The 23,474-nt window shown below is 31.6% G+C and overlaps 1 protein-coding gene across 8 annotated transcripts in view; it reads left to right on the plus strand.

Moving 5' to 3' along the window:
* The window catches only part of LOC124361932 (arginine-glutamic acid dipeptide repeats protein-like), an 84,313-nt gene extending 61,482 nt beyond the window's left edge, over positions 1–22,831 (plus strand). For 3 of the 8 annotated variants that reach the window (XM_046816002.1, XM_046816001.1, XM_046816005.1), the window contains 7 exons: positions 5,084–5,248; positions 7,998–8,113; positions 9,296–9,583; positions 10,976–11,094; positions 12,433–12,554; positions 17,741–17,810; positions 22,141–22,831. In XM_046816002.1, the coding sequence (XP_046671958.1) occupies positions 5,084–5,248; positions 7,998–8,113; positions 9,296–9,583; positions 10,976–11,094; positions 12,433–12,554; positions 17,741–17,807 (877 nt within the window). In that variant the 3' untranslated portion in view covers positions 17,808–17,810; positions 22,141–22,831. Of the gene's footprint in view, positions 1–5,083; positions 5,249–7,997; positions 8,114–9,295; positions 9,584–10,975; positions 11,095–12,432; positions 12,555–16,845; positions 16,896–17,740; positions 17,811–22,140 lie in introns of all 8 variants that reach the window. The other 5 variants (XR_006922405.1, XR_006922406.1, XM_046816003.1 and 2 more) reach the window with 5 other exon arrangements.
* The last annotated feature ends 643 nt before the right edge of the window (positions 22,832–23,474 follow it).

Genomic DNA, 23,474 nt, shown 5'->3' on the forward strand with positions numbered 1-23,474 from the left:
CACAAAATACTGGTTCTTTTTCTCACAGTCATTTTAATAAACCATTCATTATATTTTTATCAGGTATAAATATACTGATTATAACTTTTTTTATTACGAATATGTTAAGTAGTAACATGTGCTCAAAAAGATGCTAAATAAAACAACATATTTGGTTTTACTCAAACAGTAATTGTTATATATGTTTTTAACATAATTATTGCATATATATATATAAAATAGTTTTTAAATTTTGTATATTTTTATTATGTAAATTTAATCTTAAATTTTGCAAAATATCTTGTGTAAAAATAGCCTAAAATAAAGTGCTGAAGTTTTTATATTATGTCTGGCAGATCTGAATGAGTATAAGTTTAGTCCTGTCTTTTCTCAGATAGATGCATATCTGTAAACTTAGTTGTAGAATAGAATAGAACTAGCTGTTTCCCGCGGCTTCGCACGCGTCTCTTAAGCTTTGCCCGTATATTTCTTTGCCTTCAAATAGTGTTTGGATATTTTAATATACGTAACTACTGTGTTGTAATTGCAGTTTATAATGTGCAGGCGCTTTGATAACTTTTATATCTTGCAGTACAGCCTGGTGGTTAGTTACATCAATGGGCATTGCGTATAAACCTTCTACATAGAAAAAATACAAATTTTCATAGTGATCGGGTCCAATAGTTTCTGAGTCTATAAAGGACAAACACACAAACATTCATTTTTATATATTATGATTGCAGAAACAGTTTTAAAACAAAATTTGTCGTTTCTCTTAAGCTTACTCTATGCTTTAAAAACTATAAGTGTAAAGAAATTTATATATAAATATATTTTTTGTCGCATTATATATGTTTACAAAGAACAGCTGATTAAAAATTTGAAAAGACTCTTTCACTTAATAACATATGTTTGCTGCAATGCATTTCTTACGGGTATTTCTGTAACCAGTGGGGCGGAATCCTGAATCGCGAAAGGGATAAAAAGTATCCTATAACCTTCTACAGATCAAGAGACGAACAAATTAAAAAAAAAAATTAGGCGAATCCGTCCAGCCGTTTGTGAGTGATGCTGTTACACACGAACAGTTTCATTTTTATATATATAGATAGAATATTCTTTAATTGCACATATTCTTGGAGAACAGGGCAAAAGTCATGTTTATGTTACAATTGGTGTATGAGTTATTGTTTGTCAAAAATTGTGTGTTCTACATTGAACAAATTCTTGGATTGTGTAAATTGGTCGCTCCAGTAGCCAGTTTCTCAAGGAGGCTTTGAAGTTCTTTTCTGGCAGTCTTCTTAGGGATTCAGGTAGAATGTTGAAGAACATTGCTCCTCGATAAGAAGGTTTCCTCTCAAATAAGCTGAGATGATGTTGATTTAGGAGAAAGTTGCTCCTGTGTCTGGTTTTATAGGAGTGTCTGTCTCCAGTCCTTGCTTGCCCTGATTTGATTGTATAGAGGATTGTCTCTTGGATGTAGAGTCCTACTACAGTCAGAATTCTCAGTTCTTTGAAGGCTGTTCGGCATGTGTCAAGTGGTCCTAGGTCCTTTTAGAGCTCAATTGTCCTTTTTTGTAGAACCAGCACCCTTTGGAGATTTGAGATTGTCGTGCCTCCCCAGGCTATCAGCCGTATCTCAAGTGAGATTCAAACAACGAGTAGTATGCTGTCATAGCTACATCAGTGTTGCTGATTTGTGCAATTCTCCTTATTGCGTAAAGACTGCTATTTAGTTTTTGACAGAGCTGGTTTGATGTGTGGTTCCCAAGATAAATTTTCGGTCCAAGGTGAGTCCCTAAATATTTTTCCGAATTCTATTGTAGTTACTTCTGGGAGACCATGATAGTTATTTTGAGTAGCTGTAAAAATTAATTGTTGGGTTTTTGATTCATTTAAAACCAAATCATTTAGGTTTGCAATATTGTTTAGCCATATTAAAAGCTACAAAGGAGTCAATGTCTAGTTGATCTTTGTTTTTGTTTGCTACAATAAGGGCTGTATCATCGGCGTACATTACCATTTCACAATGGTTTTGAAGGTATTCTGGAAAGTCGCTAGTCAGAAGGATATACAAGACAGGTCCAAGAACAGAGCCTTGCGGCACTCCTCTGCTTACTGGTAGTGGTTCAGATTTTACTTTTTTGACTGTGTTTGTGTGTAGTGTAAGTAATTTCCACAATCTGTGTCCCTATTGCTGAGGTAGCTCTTGAAACCAGTCTATTTCTTTGTCAATGATTCCCAGAGTTTGCAGTTTTTTTGTAATGAGCTTGTGGTCTAGACAATCGAAGGCCTTGGTAAAGTCCAAAAGTATACTTGTGGCTATATATCCTGCTTCCAATTTATCAATGATGGTTTCAATTAGTTGGACCAGTGCTGTTGCTGTAGATCTGTCTTTTTACAAAACCATGTTGTCTCGGAGTAAGAAGGTGGTGCTGTTTGAGATGGTCCAGTAGTCCTAGTTAGCACTACTACTCGCTCCAGGATTTTGGAAAAAAAGTGGAGATAAGTGAGATTGGGCCGATAACTGGTGGCTTCGTCAGTTGCTCCAGTCTTATATTTTGGATAAATTTTTGCGAGTTTCAACCCGCTGGGAAAAGTCCCTTGTAAAAGTGATTTGTTTATAATAGTTGTTAGTGGAGTGATAATTTCATGTTTGCATTGTTTAACCAATTTAGAAGATATTTCATCGTCTCCTGTTGATGTTTTTTGATTTTAAGGTGTCTATGATGTCTCCGACTTCTATTTCATTTGTCTCCTGGAAAATTAGTCTTTGGTATTTGGGGTATGTAATTTGGTTCTATTGTGTGTGTTGTTCGTTGTTCATTTCCTTTGGTATCAAGTGTTTCTGTCAGTCAGCAATTGTAGCAAAGAAGCTATTTAAGTAATTGGCAATGTCTATTGGAGAGTCTGATGCGTAGTCCCTGTATGTTTAAGCGTTCAAGTTGAGTTTTTTCTGATCTCTCTTTTCTTTCAATTATTAATCACTTTCCACATGGCTTTTGATTTGTTGTCAGATCTTTCAATGTAGGAGGAGTTAAGCTGTTTTCTTAGTGTTTTTAGTTTTTAAATCGTAGGATTTTTTCCTTTGGGCTGTTTCTTTTTTGTCGTCAGGATGGCCCGTAATGTGTTCTCCGATTTAGTGCTTCTAAGTATGCATTTTTTAGCGCCTGGCTTTCATCATCCCATATATTCTTGGTGGGATTTCTTTTATGTTTTACTATTTTGAGAGGGCAGGCTATGTTCATTGCAGATTGGAGGATCCCATGAAACGCTTTATAAGCAGCATCCACATTGTATATCATAGTATGAAAGTTTCCACAATACCAACAAATCTGAGGGTTAATTGAACATTTAGCTATAAAATGTTTATCTGTTTAATTTGTTTATTGAAGAGACTGCAGAAATTTAAATCACCGAGAGAGATGATGGTGGAATGGTTCATGGCACACTATTTTAGTTTGTGTATATTTCTTGTACTATTAGCATTAAAAAATTAAGAATTGTTTTGCATGCATTCTACTGGGTTAAAATGTACAGTTTAATAATTATGTGTATTTTATTTTTTAATATTTTTCCTTCTTGTGGTTCTGTCAATCTTCTTATGAGTTCTTTTTTCTGAATAACAAACTAAATATTTTATGTGCATGTTTTAGCTGTAATGGTCTTTACTTGGGGTTTATTTAACAATATTTTGAATGTTATGTACAAAGTTAATTAAAATATTTATTAAGAAACCATTAATATAAAATATTTATGTGTTTTTCATTTGAATATCAGGGCAACAATAGTTTGATATCTCGTAAAGGTCATCTCTTTGAGATAATGTTAATTCAAGTATTTTTCCCCATGGATACTCGTAAAAATTCACTACTTATGTATTGGCTTTATGAAATTATGTTAGTAAGCTCTGCTAATAGTTATGAAAAGTACACATCTGTAGTAATTGTGTTGTCGTTGACTAAATTTGAAACTTAAAGTTATATTCAAGGTACTAAATAATGTATATTAATTGCAATAGACATAAAATTGAAAACTTGACTAATATGCTACAAATTTTTATTAACAGACGGGTAATTAAAATTCATAAATTGTGAATTATACAGTACTTCTTTATTTTAAATTTTTGTAATTTCACTTTTTATATTAGCTACTGGATTTATTTTTTGTTGATAATTTTGAAGTTCTCATGAAATATGGTATAGTTATAATAAATAAATAGTTGTCTTGTTAAAAGCTTATGTTTAAATGCCAAAAGATACAACCATGTACAAACACTTAAACTACTAAAATGTACAGTAGATAACATTTTAACTTAGATAACATTTTAATGTTTGATCAAAGTTTCAATAGCAACCTTATACAAATTTTAATTTTAATTAAATTCAAATTTGATTATGCTTGATTAAATTATTTATCAGTTCACTGGAGTCAGCAAAGGATTATAAATGGATTCATGGTAATAGCTATATACATATATTTTATAAAAATAAACTAAACATTTTTATTAAAGAGATTTGGACAGTTTTGATTGTATGTTAGTTTAATCCTGCTCAGGTGGCTTTTATATTTTGTATAACATAGTTTATATAAAACAATACAAACTCTTCATTAAAATCTTTACTTTTAATGAGAAAGTTAGCATTGCTAGCTTACATACAATACTATATTTTAATAAAAAATGTCTTTAAAGATTATATTTCTTTTTTTATAGTAACCATGATTTTTTAATCTATTAAAAGAAATTCTAATGATAATTTAAATATTTTAATTCTCAATTATAATAAGAAGTATAAAGTATAAGCAACAAATAGATTTAAAAACATATTTTAAAATTTCAATAGAGTTTAAACATTTTGTAAATAGATTGAAATATTTTGTATATATAATTTATAAATTTTAATGTTTTATTAATTAATTTTTACTGGCTGTTATAAGAGAAACATAGTCAAGCTAATCAGTGTAATATATAAAATTATATATAACAAATTAAACAGTAAAATATTCACACATGTATAACAGTCGTAGCACCCCACTGTCCAAATTATTGTAAATAATAAAAAGCGGGTGTCTAGAATCAAATTATGTAAATTGTATGATGTAGGTTGGAACTTGAGCACTTGGAAAGAGAGAAAAGAGAAAGAGAACTAAGAGAATTGAGGGAGAGAGACCTCAACGATAGACTCAAAGAGGAATTGATGAAAAACACACCGGGAGCCTCCCGAATCTCTAACCCTTTAGATCCTCATTGGTTGGAACTGCATAGAAGGTACTTTTGTTTTGTTTGTTCAGTGTTCTTTTTATTCCATTTTTGTTTGGTATAAAAATTATAATAATATTAACTTAATTGTGGGCTTAATATAAAATCTTTCTGTAGCTACTAACATTAAATATATCCTATTTGTTTATTGTTCTATTAGTTTATCTGTGATTTTGTGTTTAACATGTTTTATATACTTCTCTTTCCATTAATCTTTACAAATACATAAACTACCTGAAACTCACATGTTCTCTTACATGTAACCAAATTATACCAGCATCAGTTTGCATACAGTTGTGTTCAAAATGTATACTGGATTTATTTTTAAATGATGTAATAACAGCTCATTAATTGTTTCCTTGAGTAAAAATGTTCAGTAATGAAAGTAAAATGTATAATAAACAAATTGAAATATTTTATGTTTTGATAGCATGATTACTTGTAACAAAGTTAATTTTGACATTGCAGAAAAAGCTCATTGTCATCACAAAACCATTACTATGGTTTTACCAATGAATATTCGGATACAAAGTCTGCCCCCCCCCCCAAAAAAAAACCAAATATGAGCTATAACATTCCTAACTTTTACTTCCTTACAACTATAATATTATACCTTTCATCAACTCCTCCACTATCCTTATGCCACCCCTTAGGAGCTTTCCACTGGCCATTGCAATATTTGGAATCCTTCCCTGAGAGCATGAAGTTTATGATCTTCATTGCTTTTTCTTTAACAGATTTTCACAGCTTTAAATTTCCCAAATTTCTGTACAGTGTAGATTTTACTTTTGAGAAGAGAAAAATATCACAAGGAGCAAGATTTGGTCTAAGATTTGGCTCTTGTCCTATATTGTCCTGGTGAAGGATTCATCACTTTCTCCATTCCAAGTAGATTTCTTTTCACTTGTTTACAAAGCTTAGAAAAATCTTCAAGATAAATAGTCCTTATTCACTATTTGACCTTCAGAATTTTCACATACAAGATTCTATGAATGCAAAAAGAAATTAAATGAAACCTCTTCGCATATTATTTCTTTGATCCACTGAAAAACTAGAGTATATAATAATTATTTGTCATCATCTTGTTTTAATAAATAATAAGTCTCTGTGGCAGGCTTTCCAAGTGTCACCAAAAGTTTAACAATTACTTGTTACTTTTTCAAAACCTAAGCATTTTTCTGATGATTATCTGTCACAAATAATGCAATGGCTCGACTGTGTGGTCAGCTGGTGGAAATGGGGAAGGGAGACTCTGCCAGTATAGGATTTTACCTTGAAGCCTATGCTGTTGTTTTCTTTTGCCAGACCTCATATTATTGTTTTATCTTCACAATTGAACTAGAAAAAATAATGTTGTAAGTATTAATCGTGGTTACATTTGCATTTTTTAGTTTTAAAAGAATGTAAGTTTTAAGTGTTGATAATTATAATTTTTATTCCATAATTTTACTCCCAGTTTTGAATTGAATTCAAATTTTTTAATTAATTAATAATTATTAATAGTAATTATCTCAACCTGTTGATGGAATCAAAAGAGAATCTACATTCTCTATTAAGACCCAATAAGATAGAACATCACTTAATTGAGATTTTTTAAATTTGTTCCAAAGTCAAAACAATCCATATACAAATACAGTAGTAGGAGCAGATGTGAAACAATAACAATAATTTGTCATTAAAATAGATTTAAAGAGTTAATAAGTTATTAGTATAAACTTTTGAGTTCGATACTACAATCTGTCCCAGTTTTTAGTTTGTTGTTATTGTAGGGTATTCTCTTGAAAGTGTAACCTCATATAAATTTTGCATGATGAATTACTAACAATATTTAACAACTAATCAAATAATATTTTTACAAAAAATATCATACATTTCACTATGTTACACATGGAAAAAATATGCGACAATTGGTTGTTTTACTGTTGATGTTGAAAGATATGACGAATCAAATACTAGGACACAAAGATTCGAACATGGCCATCTTGTAATCTTAAAATTTTCTTACCAACATGTTTGTCTTGATTTATGTTCTCACCAAATGAGTTTTTTAATTTAATTATTTTTTTGAAGTTTATGATGGCTTGTTTTACATTTTAAAACTAATATAAAAGAATATTTATTAAATGTTTACAAACTAACAGTAACACTGTAGTTTTATATATATCACAAGAACTCTTATTATATTGTGTCTGTCCTAAATGTCATTTAATTGTATGCTGTGTTCTGTTTATTGTGCTTATTAAAACTATTAACTTGTATTTTTCAAAGATCTTCTTTGTCTCTGTTTCTTGAATTTGTATTTTCTACATCTTCATATTAATATCAGAAACTATCTTCTTACTTTTTCATCTGTTTTATTGTAGCTGCTGCAGCAGTTGTATGTGAGTGTGAGTAGCCAAACCTGGGACTGAGCAGTTTGTGCCAGTTCAGCATATACCTGAGACCAGGACTCAGGCAACCAATATGTCCATCTCGGTTAGATATGGTAGATAAAGCTAACGATGACAGTTGTGTATAGTGTGTAGGTTTCAGGCATGGAACCAAGTGGTCTGCACCAATTAACTCTATGCACAAAAGCAGATGGACTCTGTCGTAGGTACCGCGATTGTTGTTTTTGGTATCTAAGTACCCGAGTACAGAAGAGCGGAATTTATGAAACCAGGAGCCCTCGATCTACCAAGAGTTCTGTCCCAATTCGGCTGTAAGACGGTGAAGAGGTTAGGTGTATTGTAATCATTGTGATGTGTGTGGTTTACAGGTACCCGGGTCTGGGGCCAGGCGGTCTGCATCAGTTCAGTCTATACCCGGGACCAGGAGGACCCAGTCAAGCAGCAGCTCTGTCTCAGTTGGAGCGTGAGAGACTGGAGAGGCTAGGTATTCTATTGCTGACATTATTTGCTCTGTAATAGTTTTAAAGTTTACCCCCCAAAAATTTGTTTTACTGCAACCACTTGTGTTTAAACTTTTTTGTAACATGACATATTTTATCATAATAAACATGCTATGAAAATGTAATATCAAAGATTATTTAGAAGATATGAAAATAAAATGTATAAAAACACAGTTTATGGGGGGGATACTTAAAACACGTAAAAGCATGCAGCTCCTACATTGTTGAGATAGACCATTGAAATTTCCATCACAATTTAAGTGCTTAAAACAGCAATTGATAGGAATAAAAACACAGTTAGTTTAAGGTTAGGTTGGCGGAGAGTAACCACATCAGTTTCTTTGAAACAAGTCACTCCAATGTAACTGATGTGCAGAAAACCCGTTGCACAATGCTACCCAACTAATATTGATATCTGATGACTGCTGCTTGATGTTTGTATCACAAGAAATATTTTTCTGTCATAATTTGAAAATAATCTGAATTATCTGTTTTGGCTTTTCTGTCAGTTTATTATAATTTTGCTGTTGTTATGATGAACAACGTAATTAATTGTAGTATGTAGTATATATGTTTTAAGTAAGGAACATTTATTGAGGCCAGTAACATTGTACTGTTGTAATTCTGATTAATAAGAATAATAAATTATTTATGATGGCATTTTTAGAAAACAGGACAATTATTATTATTATTTATATTTTAAACATAAATTCAAAGTGTACAGAATTACAGTAATAAATGGAAGTCTTAGTATGGAACCATTATGTTATTCACATTAAATTATGTTTTTTTTTTATTCTAGATAGATGGATTTTTTACTTTCTTGTAAATCTTTATGTAGAATCACTAAAAATGTTAGGCATATATGTAGCCAAAAATAATGGTTCAAACTAGTCTTTGGCAAAAAAATATTATCAAATACCTATTTTGTACAGTTTAATCAATTTCATATTTGTGTTATATAAGGATGGTTATATTATCTAGCTATTTATTAAAAGCAATCTTAAGCATTTGAATTTAAAGTCATGTTTTTATTTATCCCTCATATGCTTTAAAATAAGTAAAAACTCAAGTTAAAGTTTAGCACCTGATTTTAGAAAATAACTGTATTACTCATGTTATTGATAGCTTTCTAGTTTTATAATTCTGTGTCATCAATATATCAGGAATCCCAGCTCCGGGATCAGCTGGATCAGCGCCTCCCACTTCCGGGCCACCTCCAGCCCCACCGCCTGCTCCAACCTCCGCATTAGATGCTGAGAGGCTAACGTTGACCACAGATCCTATGGTGCGACTACAGATGGCTGGCATCTCACCAGAGTACCACGCACATACGCACGCCCATACACATGCTCACTCCCACACACACCTACACCTTCATCCTGGGCAGCAGGCAGGGCAAGGACAGGCTCCCCCCGCGCCTCCTGACCCAACCACTGCCTTTCCTCTTCCAGGTCAGTATGTCTTACAGTAAAGCCAGAACATTTATTACCCACTAAACCACCAATTAGGTTCAAGTAAAGACTTGGTCAGTAGGCCAGTATATAAAGCTAGGAACTCAATATGTTGAAAACAGGAGCAATAGACATAACAGTGGCAGTTGTGGTAGCAAAAGTACATTATAGCCACATTAAACAATGGCAGTTGTGGTAGCGAAACTTGACATACAGATCTAACAATGGCAGTAAAGTTGTGGTAGCAGTGATACATGACATCCAAATCTAACAATGGCAGTAAAGTTGTGGTAGCAGTGATACATGACATCCAAATCTAACAATGGCAGTAAAGTTGTGGTAGCAGTGATACATGGCACCCAGATATAACAATGGCAGTAAAGTTGTGGTAGCAGTGATACATGACATCCAAATCTAACAATGGCAGTAAAGTTGTGGTAGCAGTGATACATGACGGCCAGATATAACAATGGCAGTAAAGTTGTGGTAGCAGTGATACATGGCAGCCAAATTAACAATGGCAGTAAGGTTGTGGTAGCAGCGATACATGGCAACCAGATTTAACAATGGCAGTAAGGTTGTGGTAGCAGCGATACATGGCAGCCAGATTCTACAATGGCAGTAAGGTTGTGGTAGCAGTGATACATGACAGCCAGATCTAACAATGGCAGTAAAGTTGTGGTAGCAGCGATACATGACAGCCAGATTCAACAATGGCAGTAAGGTTGTGGAAGCAGCGATACATGACAGCCAGATCTAACAATGACAGTAAGGTTGTGGTAGCAGCGATACATGACAGCCAGATCTATCAATGACAGTAAGGTTGTGGTAGCAGCGATACATGACAGCCAGAACTAACAATGGCAGTAAAGTTGTGGTAGCAGTGATACATGGCAGCCAGATTCAACAATGGCAGTAAGGTTGTGGTAGCAGCGATACATGACAGCCAGAACTAACAATGGCAGTAAAGTTGTGGTAGCAGTGATACATGGCAGCCAGATTCAACAATGGCAGTAAGGTTGTGGTAGCAGCGATACATGACAGCCAGATCTAACAATGGTAGCTGAACATTTTAGCACCAGATGTAGTGTATATTAAAAAGACGTCTTTGATAATAGGGACACATACTATAACGAACATGTAAATATTTGTAACAAAATCACCTGCTGCACAGTATTCAAACCTGAACCTACGTTTTACTGATGTGTTAGACCAGTGTTGTCTGTTGTGATTCCTGTATGAAAACAACGAGCCATTTGGATTAATAATGACTGGTATTTCAGAGCACCTGGAGAGGTTACATAAATTTGAGATACTTTCTCTGTCATATTTAATAAACTTTAAAAATTTATATTATTCTGCATATAATTGACAGCTGTTTAATGTTTTCAGCAAGTGGTAGTGCAGGATACCCAAGGCCAAGCCTTTTACCGCCCCGCGAGGCAGCTCTCGCTCTTCACCACCCATCGGAGTTGTTGCCCCGACCTTACGCTGACCAGCTTGCTCATCAGGTAATTAAAGTCAAGCAAATTGCAATGTTAGAATTTTACTCATTATTGAATTGTAAATAACTCTCTTGTACTTTGCTCTGGATGTATGTTATGTAATGAATCTCCATAATTTAATTTTGATACAGTTCTGGAAGAAATTCTTTTCACATTACCTTAGTTTTTCATATTCAACTATTCAACTGCACATGACTGTGTAACTTTGATTCTTTTTTTATGCACTTAAGTACTACTTTTAATCAAATATATATATATACCCGGGTGAGAGATCCGGGTTCGACTCCCGGCGGAGCAAGTACTTTTTGTGATTCAATGTTTATTGAAATTAAATAAGGCTATTGCCATTTATACAATTTAACGTGTATATATATATAAATTATATATAATTATACAATATAATTATATATTGTATATATATATATATATATATATATAACCTTAACCAGCAGTTATCAAGATATAATACGGAAATATAGGAAATATAAGAGGGAGATTTTAAGAATTCAATTATCGTCACTGGTTTGAATTGAATTTGTATTTAAAATTAAGAAAACTTTCAATATTAACAGGTAATGCCTACTTCTGATGAACAGTCTGCCATTTTCCATTTGTGTTGTTAAAACAGTGAATATTTAGAATATACAATATATTATTATGGTTAGTGCAATATCATCTCACTTTAAGAATTTTTAGTGGTTTTTTTTTTTTTTGTAAAATGTGGACCAGAAGTTTGATTCTTGATCTACAACTACAATATAAATATTTGTAATCAGGTTATCATTTTCATTACAAGTGTATTTTAATCAATATTTATTGAAGTTTTATTTGTTCTTATATCAATTATAACTAATTTATAAATTTACCATTTGAATATTTCTGAATTTTCTCACATGGTGTATCTAATTTGAATCAAGTACCCAATTTGTATAAATTGTTACTTTGGGTGCTCAGTCATGTATAAGAATAGTACTGATAGTATGTTTGTGTTTGTAAATTTACATAATTTGAGGAGAAAACCTCTATGTAAAACAGAGCAGAGAATATTTTACACTGTGAATTACTTTTTAACACTAGAAAAAAAAAGCAATAATACTAAGCTTATAATGAGATCAGTCCACATCGTTAGGCTTTATACAAGTTTGCAATTATACAACTTGTAGTCTGATATCAAGTGTTATGAAGTAATGATATTTGGAAAAAAGTACACTGGTAGGGTCAGATATAATATCTTAGTCGAAAAAATACCAGTTTTTTTTGGTAGATTTTATTTAAAATATACATTAAAATTATTAAATTAAATTATATTAAAGCAATGTTTTAAAATATATTTTTTGTTGCCAGGCTGCCGCCCATGAGCACTTGCAACGTCAGATACTGCTGGAAAGGGAGAGGTTCCCTCACCCATCCCTTGTTGCCCATCATGAGGAGTATTTACGGTACAGTGTTCACTATTGGAATACAATGTAAATGTCAATATAAGCACTGTATTCTTGCAATTGTGTTCTCGCTCACTAACTCATCATCATCATCATCATCATCCCTTTCCTCTGTTCTGTCAGGCTGCTAGCTTCTCTGCAACCGAGAGTTGCATACACTACTCCTCACTAACTCATCAGCATCATCATCCCTTTTCAGTCTTCTGTCAGGCTAGCTTCTCCGCAATCGAGAGTTGCATACACTACTCCTCACTAATTCATCAGCATCATCATCCCTTTTCAGTCTTCTGTCAGGCTAGCTTCTCTGCAACCGAGAGTTGCATACACTACTCCTCACTAACTCATCAGCATCATCATCCCTTTTCAGTCTTCTGTCAGGCTAGCTTCTCTGCAACCGAGAGTTGCATACACTACTCCTCACTAACTCATCAGCATCATCATCCCTTTTCAGTCTTCTGTCAGGCTAGCTTCTCCGCAATCGAGAGTTGCATACACTACTCCTCACTAACTCATCAGCATCATCATACCTTTTCAGTCTTCTGTCAGACTAGCTTCTCCACAACCGAGAGCTGCATACACTACTCCTCACTAACTCATCAGCATCATCATCCCTTTTCAGTCTTCTGTCAGACTAGCTTCTCCACAACCGAGAGCTGCATACACTACTCCTCACTAACTCATCAGCATCATCATACCTTTTCAGTCTTCTGTCAGACTAGCTTCTCCACAACCGAGAGCTGCATACACTACTCCTCACTAACTCATCAGCATCATCATACCTTTTCAGTCTTCTGTCAGACTAGCTTCTCCACAACCGAGAGCTGCATACACTACTCCTCACTAACTCATCAGCATCATCATCCCTTTTCAGTCTTCTGTCAGGCTAGCTTCTCCACAACCGAGAGTTGCATACACTACTCCTCACTAACTCATCAGCATCATCATCCCTTTCCACTGTTCCTGAGCAGCAGCGTTTTGTTTCATAACTTTTTTGTGTCTGTTGCATTTTATTACACTTTGGACGAAATTTAATCTTATCTATAAAGGAAATTTGGAATGGACCGTTTTCGAAACTTTTAACCCATTAATATCTAGGATTAGGCCAATTTAATCAATGTTTTAATTTGGCTTCAAATTTTAATGTTTGTATTCCAGATTTTGGATTTGATTCAAATTATTGTCACCTGTAATCTTGCCATAAGCTAACCACAATTGCACTTACAGTTTTAGTTTTATATGTATGAAAGATTTAAAACTAATAATATGCCAGTTCCTATAGGATTCGCTTATAAATGTTCTAAATTTTATAAAATTATTCAAAACTGGAATCCTATTTCACAAAATGTAATATCTTTGGTTGCAGCCAGTTATCTTAAATGGTAATTTAGGTCTTTGTTGTTTATTCCACATCAAACACAAAAACAAAAAATTGAGTTCTGAAAAATGAAAGATTATTATTTAACGAACTTGGGTATTTTTTGGAAGCTTGTGGTGATACATACATTTGCTTGTATCTTTTTGTGCTGTGGTAATTTGTCTCATGTCATAATGCAGTACCTCATCATTTGTTATCATCATACCATTTTGCATTATTGTTGGTCACCAATTTTCCATCACGTCCTATCGTTCTGTGTCACATTGTGATCGAACACAGCTGTTAATATGTATTGCACAATTTGTTTTCATCATTGTTCACAAACAACCTTGCTTTTGTTTAATATGTATACTGTGGCAGACACCATAATGAGTGTGTTGTGATGTTATACTATTTAGGTTACTCAGTAAAGATATTAATTACATGTGTTATAGTGTTGACAGTTATTCTGCTGTAGTTTAACAAGTTGACTGTGGCTGATGTCGTTATGTGCGTGCTGTGGTGTTAAACTACTTAAGATCACTCAGTATAGAGGCACAGTTAAGATGTTAATAAATGAATTATTTAGGTTTTTCATATTTTTATTTTGCATTTTATTCTTATACATAATGGACAAGAGTATGGCAATTTCTGGATGACAGATAGTGGTGCAAGAGTTTTAATTCAATGTTCAGAGATTCTATACTTTGTTCCGTGATTATTCCACTTTTCTTAGAGAATAACACTCCAAATTATTACCTTAAACCAGTTTTATTTATTATCTTGCAGTAACGTAGAACTTTTGTGGTTGAAACTGTAGAATAATTATTAGCAATTAATCAAAATACAATGCTTCCAAAATATATTAATTTATTTGTTATGCTAAGCAATAGTTTTATAATTTATTAAGCATTGATAGATCTACTATTAATAAACTTTTAATTCATGTATTATTAATATAGCACCCTCACACCGACAGTTGAATTTAAATAAATACTATTCAACTTTACTATTCAAGTTTAAATTACTGTTCAATATTGATTTCTAATCTGCTTCTAAATTTATTCATATTATAGATAAAATTTGAAAGAACTTATCTTGGTACATATACAATTCTTTTTGCGTCATGCCAATCTGCGTTATGTATTTTCGTCAAATCAGTGGTTTTTTGCACACTTAGTGAATATATTGCATTGTTAATACATACTGTGCCATAAGTGTAGCATTTCATCAATCGTTTGTTCACATACTCATTTCTTCACAATGACCCAATTCGATTGTTATGAAAAGTTTGGTCTCATTTCACACTTCCATATTATTGACTGTTTTCACTAGTATCAAATGTTGGATGCCAATTTTACATGATCACTAGTTTATAATTATACTATTCCAAATGTAAGACTGAGGAACCAATGTTTTCTGAACAGGTACATGTCTGCTTTTCAAATACATGGGAATTAATTAATAACCAATTTCCAAAATTATTATTACTGTAGTATTTAAAGGAGAGCAAATGTAGCCAGTTTAATAGTCTTTCTCAAAGCATAATAAACGTTCTGATTTTGTTAATATTTACATTGTTTTGTTCATTTCTAAAAACAAAATAATAGTAATAACAATAACAATAAAGACTCACAAAGGATCCAAAGTGTTAGCTTATAAAATATTAGGTTCTAGTTGTAATGACGTCCATTTTTAGTTCATTGCTATAAAGACCTACAATTTACGCAAACTCTCGTACTTATTTAACATTTTGAGTTTGGATCCTGTAATTTTGCACAACACCGAAACTCCTGAAGGATGCAGATCGCATAATTTTTGGTAGTGTCAAAACTCCCAAAGAATGCGCATCATGTAATTTTACAGAATAGTATTTTCATTTTAGCGTATTAATGCATTTTTACCCTACAAATGTGATTACACAACTTGTCGTTTGTTGTGTTGTTAGTAATTTCATTACTCACTAGAATGTATTAAATCAGCTTGATTACAAAGCAATAGCTAATGCCTTGCATTGTTTGTTTATTCTTGTCCATCAAGATGCCTTTAATGCCCTTAAATAACTTTTTGTTTCTATCCTAAAGGTGCTCAAAGTAAATTTTTAAACTTTTTATTGCAATCACTCTCATAACTTTTTGCACTTTGAACAAAAGTCCATTCAAGCAATAAAGGTTTGTGATTCAATTAAGGGATAAGAGCCATCTGGTTGGGTTACTGTTGTGGTTAAGGAGGTGTTTCAGAAGTAGTTCTCTATTGTCCTGTAAAAGTGTAGGGTGCCACTTAAATTCAATTCATTTTCAAATCTTTATGGTCTTTACATACCTAAATCATATTCAGAGCCAAGACTATATCATCTTTTCTGGTCTGTTAAAATTAATATTTGATCCAAATCTGGATTCTGTTTTCTTTAGTTCTTTTAATTTCTAGTTTTAAAAGAAGTTAACTGGTTTATCTATCAAATGTCTATCTTTTCATTGCTATTGGTATTGTTAAAATGCTGTATTCAGTATTATGATCATATAGGAGCTAGTGGAGATGGGAGATGCATTTGAAGTACTTTTTATTTATATTTTTATATTCAAATTGTATAAACACTAACATTTTCGTGAAGTATTGAGTTTTGGACAAAATCTTAAAAACACAGATAGCTTTTTCCAAAGTTTGGGACCTCTTTACAAATATAAATTTTAATGAAAAAATCAACAAGCTGAATAATTGTTTGCAGCAACCATTTCTCCCCCTGGTAGTCTTTGCTAGTACAATAAAAAATTGCTATTGGAAAAAGAATAAAAAAAGTAAAAATAATGTTAATCATGTGTAGTTACTGAATAGTTAAATTACTAATATTACTCAACTGCAGTTCAAGAATAACTCCTAATCTAAACTTTATCAACAAAATGTTTTTGTTCTGCTAAAATAACACTCTTTAAAATAAAACCAAATGTAAAGTGTGTTTACTTCTAGACTTGTGCACTACCAAAGGCATCAGAATCAGAGCTGAACTGGAAGTCACAGTGAGTTAATATTTCAGTTTGTTGTGCTCTCGGGTGTTGATTGCTTACAACAGGCTTGAGACAACAGGCCAGTGTGCGAGTGAAATTTTTCTGATAAATTGCTTATCACATATTGCTTCTAAAAAATTGATCGAGTTGTGTGCACATTCTTTTTATCATTGTTACACTCTCAAAATTGCTTTATCTTTTACTAGAAGTATTGTAAACACATTCAATTGTTCTTGTTTCCTAAATATTTTATTAATTAAGAGAAACTTTACAAAAAAAAAAAAAATACAGCAATCATTATTTTGAGTACTGTAAGTTTTTTACATTTGTTACTGTCATAATATTTTTTACTGATTTTGCTATAAAAATCGTTGCTTTGTTTGAATCAAGAAATTTCTTTTTGCAACAATAGTGTATCCCTTACAGGGCTGGGACAAGTGCTTGCCATTGTATTCATGGTGAACAGAGATTCAGCTGTCTTTCCCTGGTTTCTGGAATTTTAAGAAAGTTTAATATAAATTTGTTAATAGATTTTGCTGCTTACATGTAAAATATAAATGTTAATTTGTGTTTAAGGAAAATTTATTGTTGTTTTAATGTAATAAATACTCAATTTGAAATTAATCTTATCACTCCATCACAAATGACTTTCAAATAAATTACAAGTGGATACAAATCGTACAAAATGAACAATATTAAAATAAAATGTAGATTCACAAAGAAATGGTCGGGTAAAAATGATAATGCGTGTCACCATGTAGTTTTATAATAATTTCATATCTCTTTGTGAAACTAGTAAGTAGCCACTCTCCTGTCTTGTGTACTGTGGTGGTACTGTAACTCGGTAAATGTTACAGGCAACAGCGAGAGCGTGAGTTGAAGGTGAGAGCTTTGGAGGAGGCTGCCAGAGGTTCCAGACAATAGGCTGTGAGTGTTGTTACTCCATGTACTCATTATTACATGGTCTTTTGTATCATTTAAATTATATGAAAATATATTGGAGATTGATAAAGCTAGTACTTTTATATTTGGCAATAAAGTAAAGAAATTAAATTAATAAATTTAGAAAACTTGATTATCTGCAAATACTTTGAGAGTTAAAAGTATGGATACACTCTGTTTAGTTTTTGGTGGATAAAGATGGAGGGATGGAACTCGGGACACCTTTCTAGGAAGTAGAAGTGAACTTGTTAGTCACTGTTAAAACTTTGCACATTTCCTCAAAATGGGATTTTGGAGGGCCGACTCAAAATAGTTAAATGTAAAGGCCCATTACGTGACACCTCATTTGAAAAGTCTTGATAAAAGAAGAACAGTGGAAACTAGAGTTTTTTTATCTTAACCCAGTACAAAATGGCAGCTCATTGAAATTAATTAAGGCAAAACATGAACATCCACATTCAGGAGGTAAATAAATAACTTTAAGACAACCACTTTCCTTACAAACTTGGACAGTTATAACAGTTATTACCTGCTGCAGGGCAGATCTCCTTTGTCTTATCAGTTTCGAGCAAGTCCAGTATCATGTTCAATTTCTGGTTGGAATGAACAAAGTTAAGACGTGTTTTCGTGACATTTTGTGAAACTTTGCGCTGAAATGGAGGTTTTAAGTGAACAAGAGCGTATTGTGATCCTGATGATGCAAGGCTATGGAGACCGGGTGAGATCTTATGATGAAGTATAGTAATAAAGCGATGTTCTTTATTACTCATTTTTTATACTCACTTTATTAACAAAAGCTATTTTAAAACATAAATGTAGTCTGAATTTATTGATTGCAAGATTTTATTGTGTCTTAAGTAACTTAAATACACTTTAAAATAAGTTCTTTTGATAAATATATATATCAGAGAATGGTACCAAAGGCTTTCCAATGTGAGAGTACTTCCATTCTTTCCATTGGAAGAATTCATTCCAGCTTTGTCAACAAACTATTCTCAGAGCTCTCTTTGGAAGACAAAGACCATATTGAAGCAATTGGCATTGCAAAATTGTATTATATTGCACACCAAAAGATCATGCCTTGTATTTCATCTCAATATAACCCATTGTAACCCAGTTTGAGAGTTACCTGGGGTGCGAATGAAAATAGATCTTTGAGTGCAGAAATTGTTGAATTAAACTGTTGTACAAGATAATTTGTATGAGATTCCAAAGTTCATTGTTATCTAAATTGACACCCAAGCATTCAATGAAAACAGTGCTGTTTGAAGAATGATTATAAAAGAAGAAATTAAAATGGGAATATTTTGTGTACTTTGGGAGTGAAATTCTATTAGTTGATTTTTATACAAACTAATATGGAGTTTATTGCCAGGTAACCAATACAGAAGTTTGTTGTGGAAGTTCAATAATTTCAATAATTATTCCTGTACAAAACAAAGAAAACAACTTGTTCCATAGTACATGCCATGTCTGTAAAACAACATAACACAAATTTGAATGTAAGCAGCAGGTTGAAGCAATGTTAAAAGAAGGATGAATAAATACAAAGAGGGATGAAATGCGACAAAAGGAGTAGTTTGCAATGTCAGACAGGTTTTCATATTGATAACTGTTAACATTTGAACATTACGAAAGTCAATAAATTTGAATTTGATGTTACAGTTTAACTGGTACTACTGTATACTGATTTCCAAGCACAAATAAGTGGTGTTGTTATATTTGTTAGTTTTTAACTATTTAATTTATTTTTATATATTATCGTAGCCCCTTCATTTTCCCTCTTCAATTACATTGAGCCTTATCACTGAGAGTCCTATTATAATTGATAATTGAAATGTTAATACTAGCAAAACTTGTATAATATGGTATATAAAATATAGAACACAGTATACAGGGTGTATATTATGTCTGGAAACACCCAAATATATATTGTTTATTTTATTTTAATTGAACATTTAAAAAAAATGCTAAAAAATTAGTGTAACACATTTTGTGGCAAGACCCATGTTAAAATTACATTGTTGAACATCAGTAAATTTTCAATACTAAAAATGCTCTATTTTCTGATAGAATAATTCCTTTGAGATGCGGTTTGTGGCATTCAATTCAGTAAGCTATTACCTTTAAAATTATGTATCACAAGGTATAGGCTTCCATTAAGAATATTCACGATACCCTCGGCAGGACGTCCCCCGTTGGTGTGACATAACAAAACATTGTTCCAAAAAGTAGATGCCCAATCTCTATCACGATTGTAAGAGGTTTCAAATTTATATTTAAATTATTAAAGGATATATTTGGGTGTTTCCAGACATAATATACACCCTGTATATGTACTCAGTATAGAATTTCACATTAGTTTATTTTATAATTTAACTTCATTAAGTTCAATAATTTTGTTAATGTTTATTATACAAAGTGCCAGACCACCTGTCCACTATTTATATAAGGAGAAGTGTATGAGCTTTTATATATATATATATATATATATATATATATATATATATATATATATATATTGCAAACTAAATAAGCTACAGGCTATCTGATAAAAGTAGTTTTAACTGTTTCAATTTACAGACTGTTTCTGAAATAGAGGGTCATGGGTTCCAATCCCTATTCCAAATTCTGACTTCGTTAAATTTGTAACAACTGTACAATTTCAAACATAAAGATGTGTGTGTGTTGTGTTTTACCTTAAATTAAAGGTAGTATTAAACTGAGCAACTTTTACACACAGTGTTTTGCCATATCTCTAACAGTTTCAAAATGGCGTAAAATTTTTTTTTTCTTTTTCTTTTAAAAATTAAAGTATAGATTATTAAATTGAAGGGCATTGCAATTGACAAATATGAGGTTGTACCCAAAAATGTTATTAATTATGCCTTGTGGGATATTGTTTGAAAGGTATTTGTTAATGTAAGTTTAAAAATTAAAGCTAACCAAATGATAACAACAGCCTTAATTTGGGGGCAGGAAAATAGAAAATATCAAATTTTTTTATATATTTAGCCGCCATTTTGAAACGAAGGTTGCACTTTACTTTGGCCACATCAGCTATAACGATCTCAAACCACTTTTATAAATTTATTAAAATAGTATGTTTTTATTTCCATAAAGAATTTTTAGTGGCTGTGATCTATAATTGCACAATAACTAATAATATGTTGGAAATATTAGGTTATAACTCAAATAGTATTTTTTCCTGTTTCTTGATTGGTCAGATTTGCTGCGTAGTAGATTTAATAAAAAAGATCTTGTTTTTTCGTCGCCATTAGCCATTTTGTATTAAAGTTTCCTTGAATTTGGTTACAGCAATGGAGTTATTTTATATAAGTGTATTAGTTTTACCTATGGACAAAATGTGTGTTGGTTGCTCTATTTGATTGTGTTTTAAAATGAAAAGATATTGTGTCATTTTTAGTCAGACATAGAATTTTTATATTTCTTTTCTTTGTGAACCTGTGAAAAGATGTAAGTTGACCATTATTTTTTATTTCTTTATTCTTTTTATTTATATAATTTTTTTCTTCAGTTATAGTTGTTATTTTGAGTTTAATTTTATATCAGTTACTATGTTGGTCTCCAGGTATGTCACTTTTCTAGTCAGATCACATTGGACAAACTGAGCGCTCATGTGATCTGAGCTCGAATTTAGGTAATATCTCAAGGGTGTTTTTCTTTTTTTTGCCTGAAGTGCGCTGTGGCACCGAAGCCCACACTGATGGACAGGGGCATTTCGGATCGGTATTATTCAGACATAATTTCAGTTATTGTTTTAATCTTTCCTCCCTTTAATGTCTATTGCACTACTCCCCTATACCTTTATTCTTTTTTTATTTTAAGTTAAGATTTTGAAATAATGTAAAGTGGCTACAGTAACTAACGACTAAAACTGATAAAGATTAAAACATTAAATCAATTTTAAATTTGTGTATCACTTGGCCTATGTTTACATTTGAACTTTTTGAGATTCAAACCCAAAGTGAAACATTTGCAATATCCAATAGGATGCAATTGGATATCAGATATCCAATAGATTATTAAAAGGGTTTGCAATTAATTTAGTGGTTCTAACTCAAACTGTTCTCCTTATATAAATAGTGGATTGGTGGTATGGAACACTGTATATGATATGTCAATAGTTTACCTTGATTTTATTTTAATTTTTGTAAATTTCTTTCATATGACATAAGATTATGTGACAGAGAACTTAATAGCCCTAATCCCACCTCTTTAACAAAGGCATTTTTTTTTTATTTCATTTGTGTATTTGGTTGTTATATTAATATTGTGTCTTGTTTTGTTTTAGAAAATGATCTGAAGCTGGACTCTAACTTCAGTATTTTAAGTATGAAAAAATTGTTATTTTATAAATATCTTTGCATTTTTTATGTCATTGCTAGATTTTTTGTATGTTGACTTGAAGTTTATTTGATAACAACAGTTGAAATGTTTCAACCAATTTGGCTGTCGGCCATTTAGTGATATATTTTAATTTTTATTCATACAAGTTTTGTTCAGTCTTTCTTTTTGTGGTATCAAAGATGTGGTTTTCTAATTTTTTTACTGACATAGTTATGTATGAACTGGATAACGTACAAACTGCCCATAGGTGCTGTAATATGTACCACATTCATGTCAATATCTTTGTATTATAGAAATGTGTATATACTGTTTTATATTCTAAATGATATATTTTTCCTATGTTACTGAAATTTGTAAGATATTTGAATTGCTTTAGAGTATAAATGATTTTTTCCACACATATCTCTGGACATGAGATGTACATGTAACGATGTTGCAATACCTTTTTATGTAGTTGAATAAATTTTTATACATCCTAAGAACATTTTATCTTGTTTATTGTTTTTCAAATAAGATTAAAAAGTAAGAGTAATTAACGTTTAATGTTTTGAGTAGTTTTTTTAAATATTTAATGTGAAACAAAAATATCAGCATGACAGAGGTAAACCGTAATAAAACAAGGTTTAACGTTTTGATGAAGTGTATTAATTTACAAATGCTGCCACATGTGTACGTACACGTTTGTGTTTTCAAGATACTGTCTGTATTTTTCTGTCTTCCGTATTATATATGATTATTGTTTGAAGAAAGTAATTTCTTTTTTAAGCTGTGAACCAACCAATTCTACAATTTTCACTTTTTATATAGCCATGATCTGTTATGTATCATAGGTGTTTTATTTTTATACCGCACTTTTTATTATTTTTATAAGTTAACACAACGCATTAAAATAAATTGTTTACTGATGATTAAATTGTGTTTTTTTGTTCTTTTTTATTTATTATTTTCTATATTAAATTTTCTTGCATTTCTATAAGAGCTTTAACTTTTTCTTTGTAAATAGTTGATATTTACGTAATGTAAAATATGGAAATGTGTGTTTAATATATTATAATAATATATATTTAGCGAATTTCTTTATTTATAAAACTTAGGATTAACATAATTAAGCATAAACCTTTTATTATTCTAGGATATTGCTTTTGTATAGAGTATTTATATACCTAGCGTGCTTTTGTAGAGACAATTATTAGATCAACTTTTTCATTAAACAAAAACTGTATCTTGTCAAATAGTATTTGTCGTTTCAGTGTTATGTATTTTTTTGTTTATTATTAA

This window comes from Homalodisca vitripennis, chromosome 5 (genome assembly GCF_021130785.1).
Source record: "Homalodisca vitripennis isolate AUS2020 chromosome 5, UT_GWSS_2.1, whole genome shotgun sequence".
Lineage (NCBI taxonomy): Eukaryota > Metazoa > Arthropoda > Insecta > Hemiptera > Cicadellidae > Homalodisca > Homalodisca vitripennis.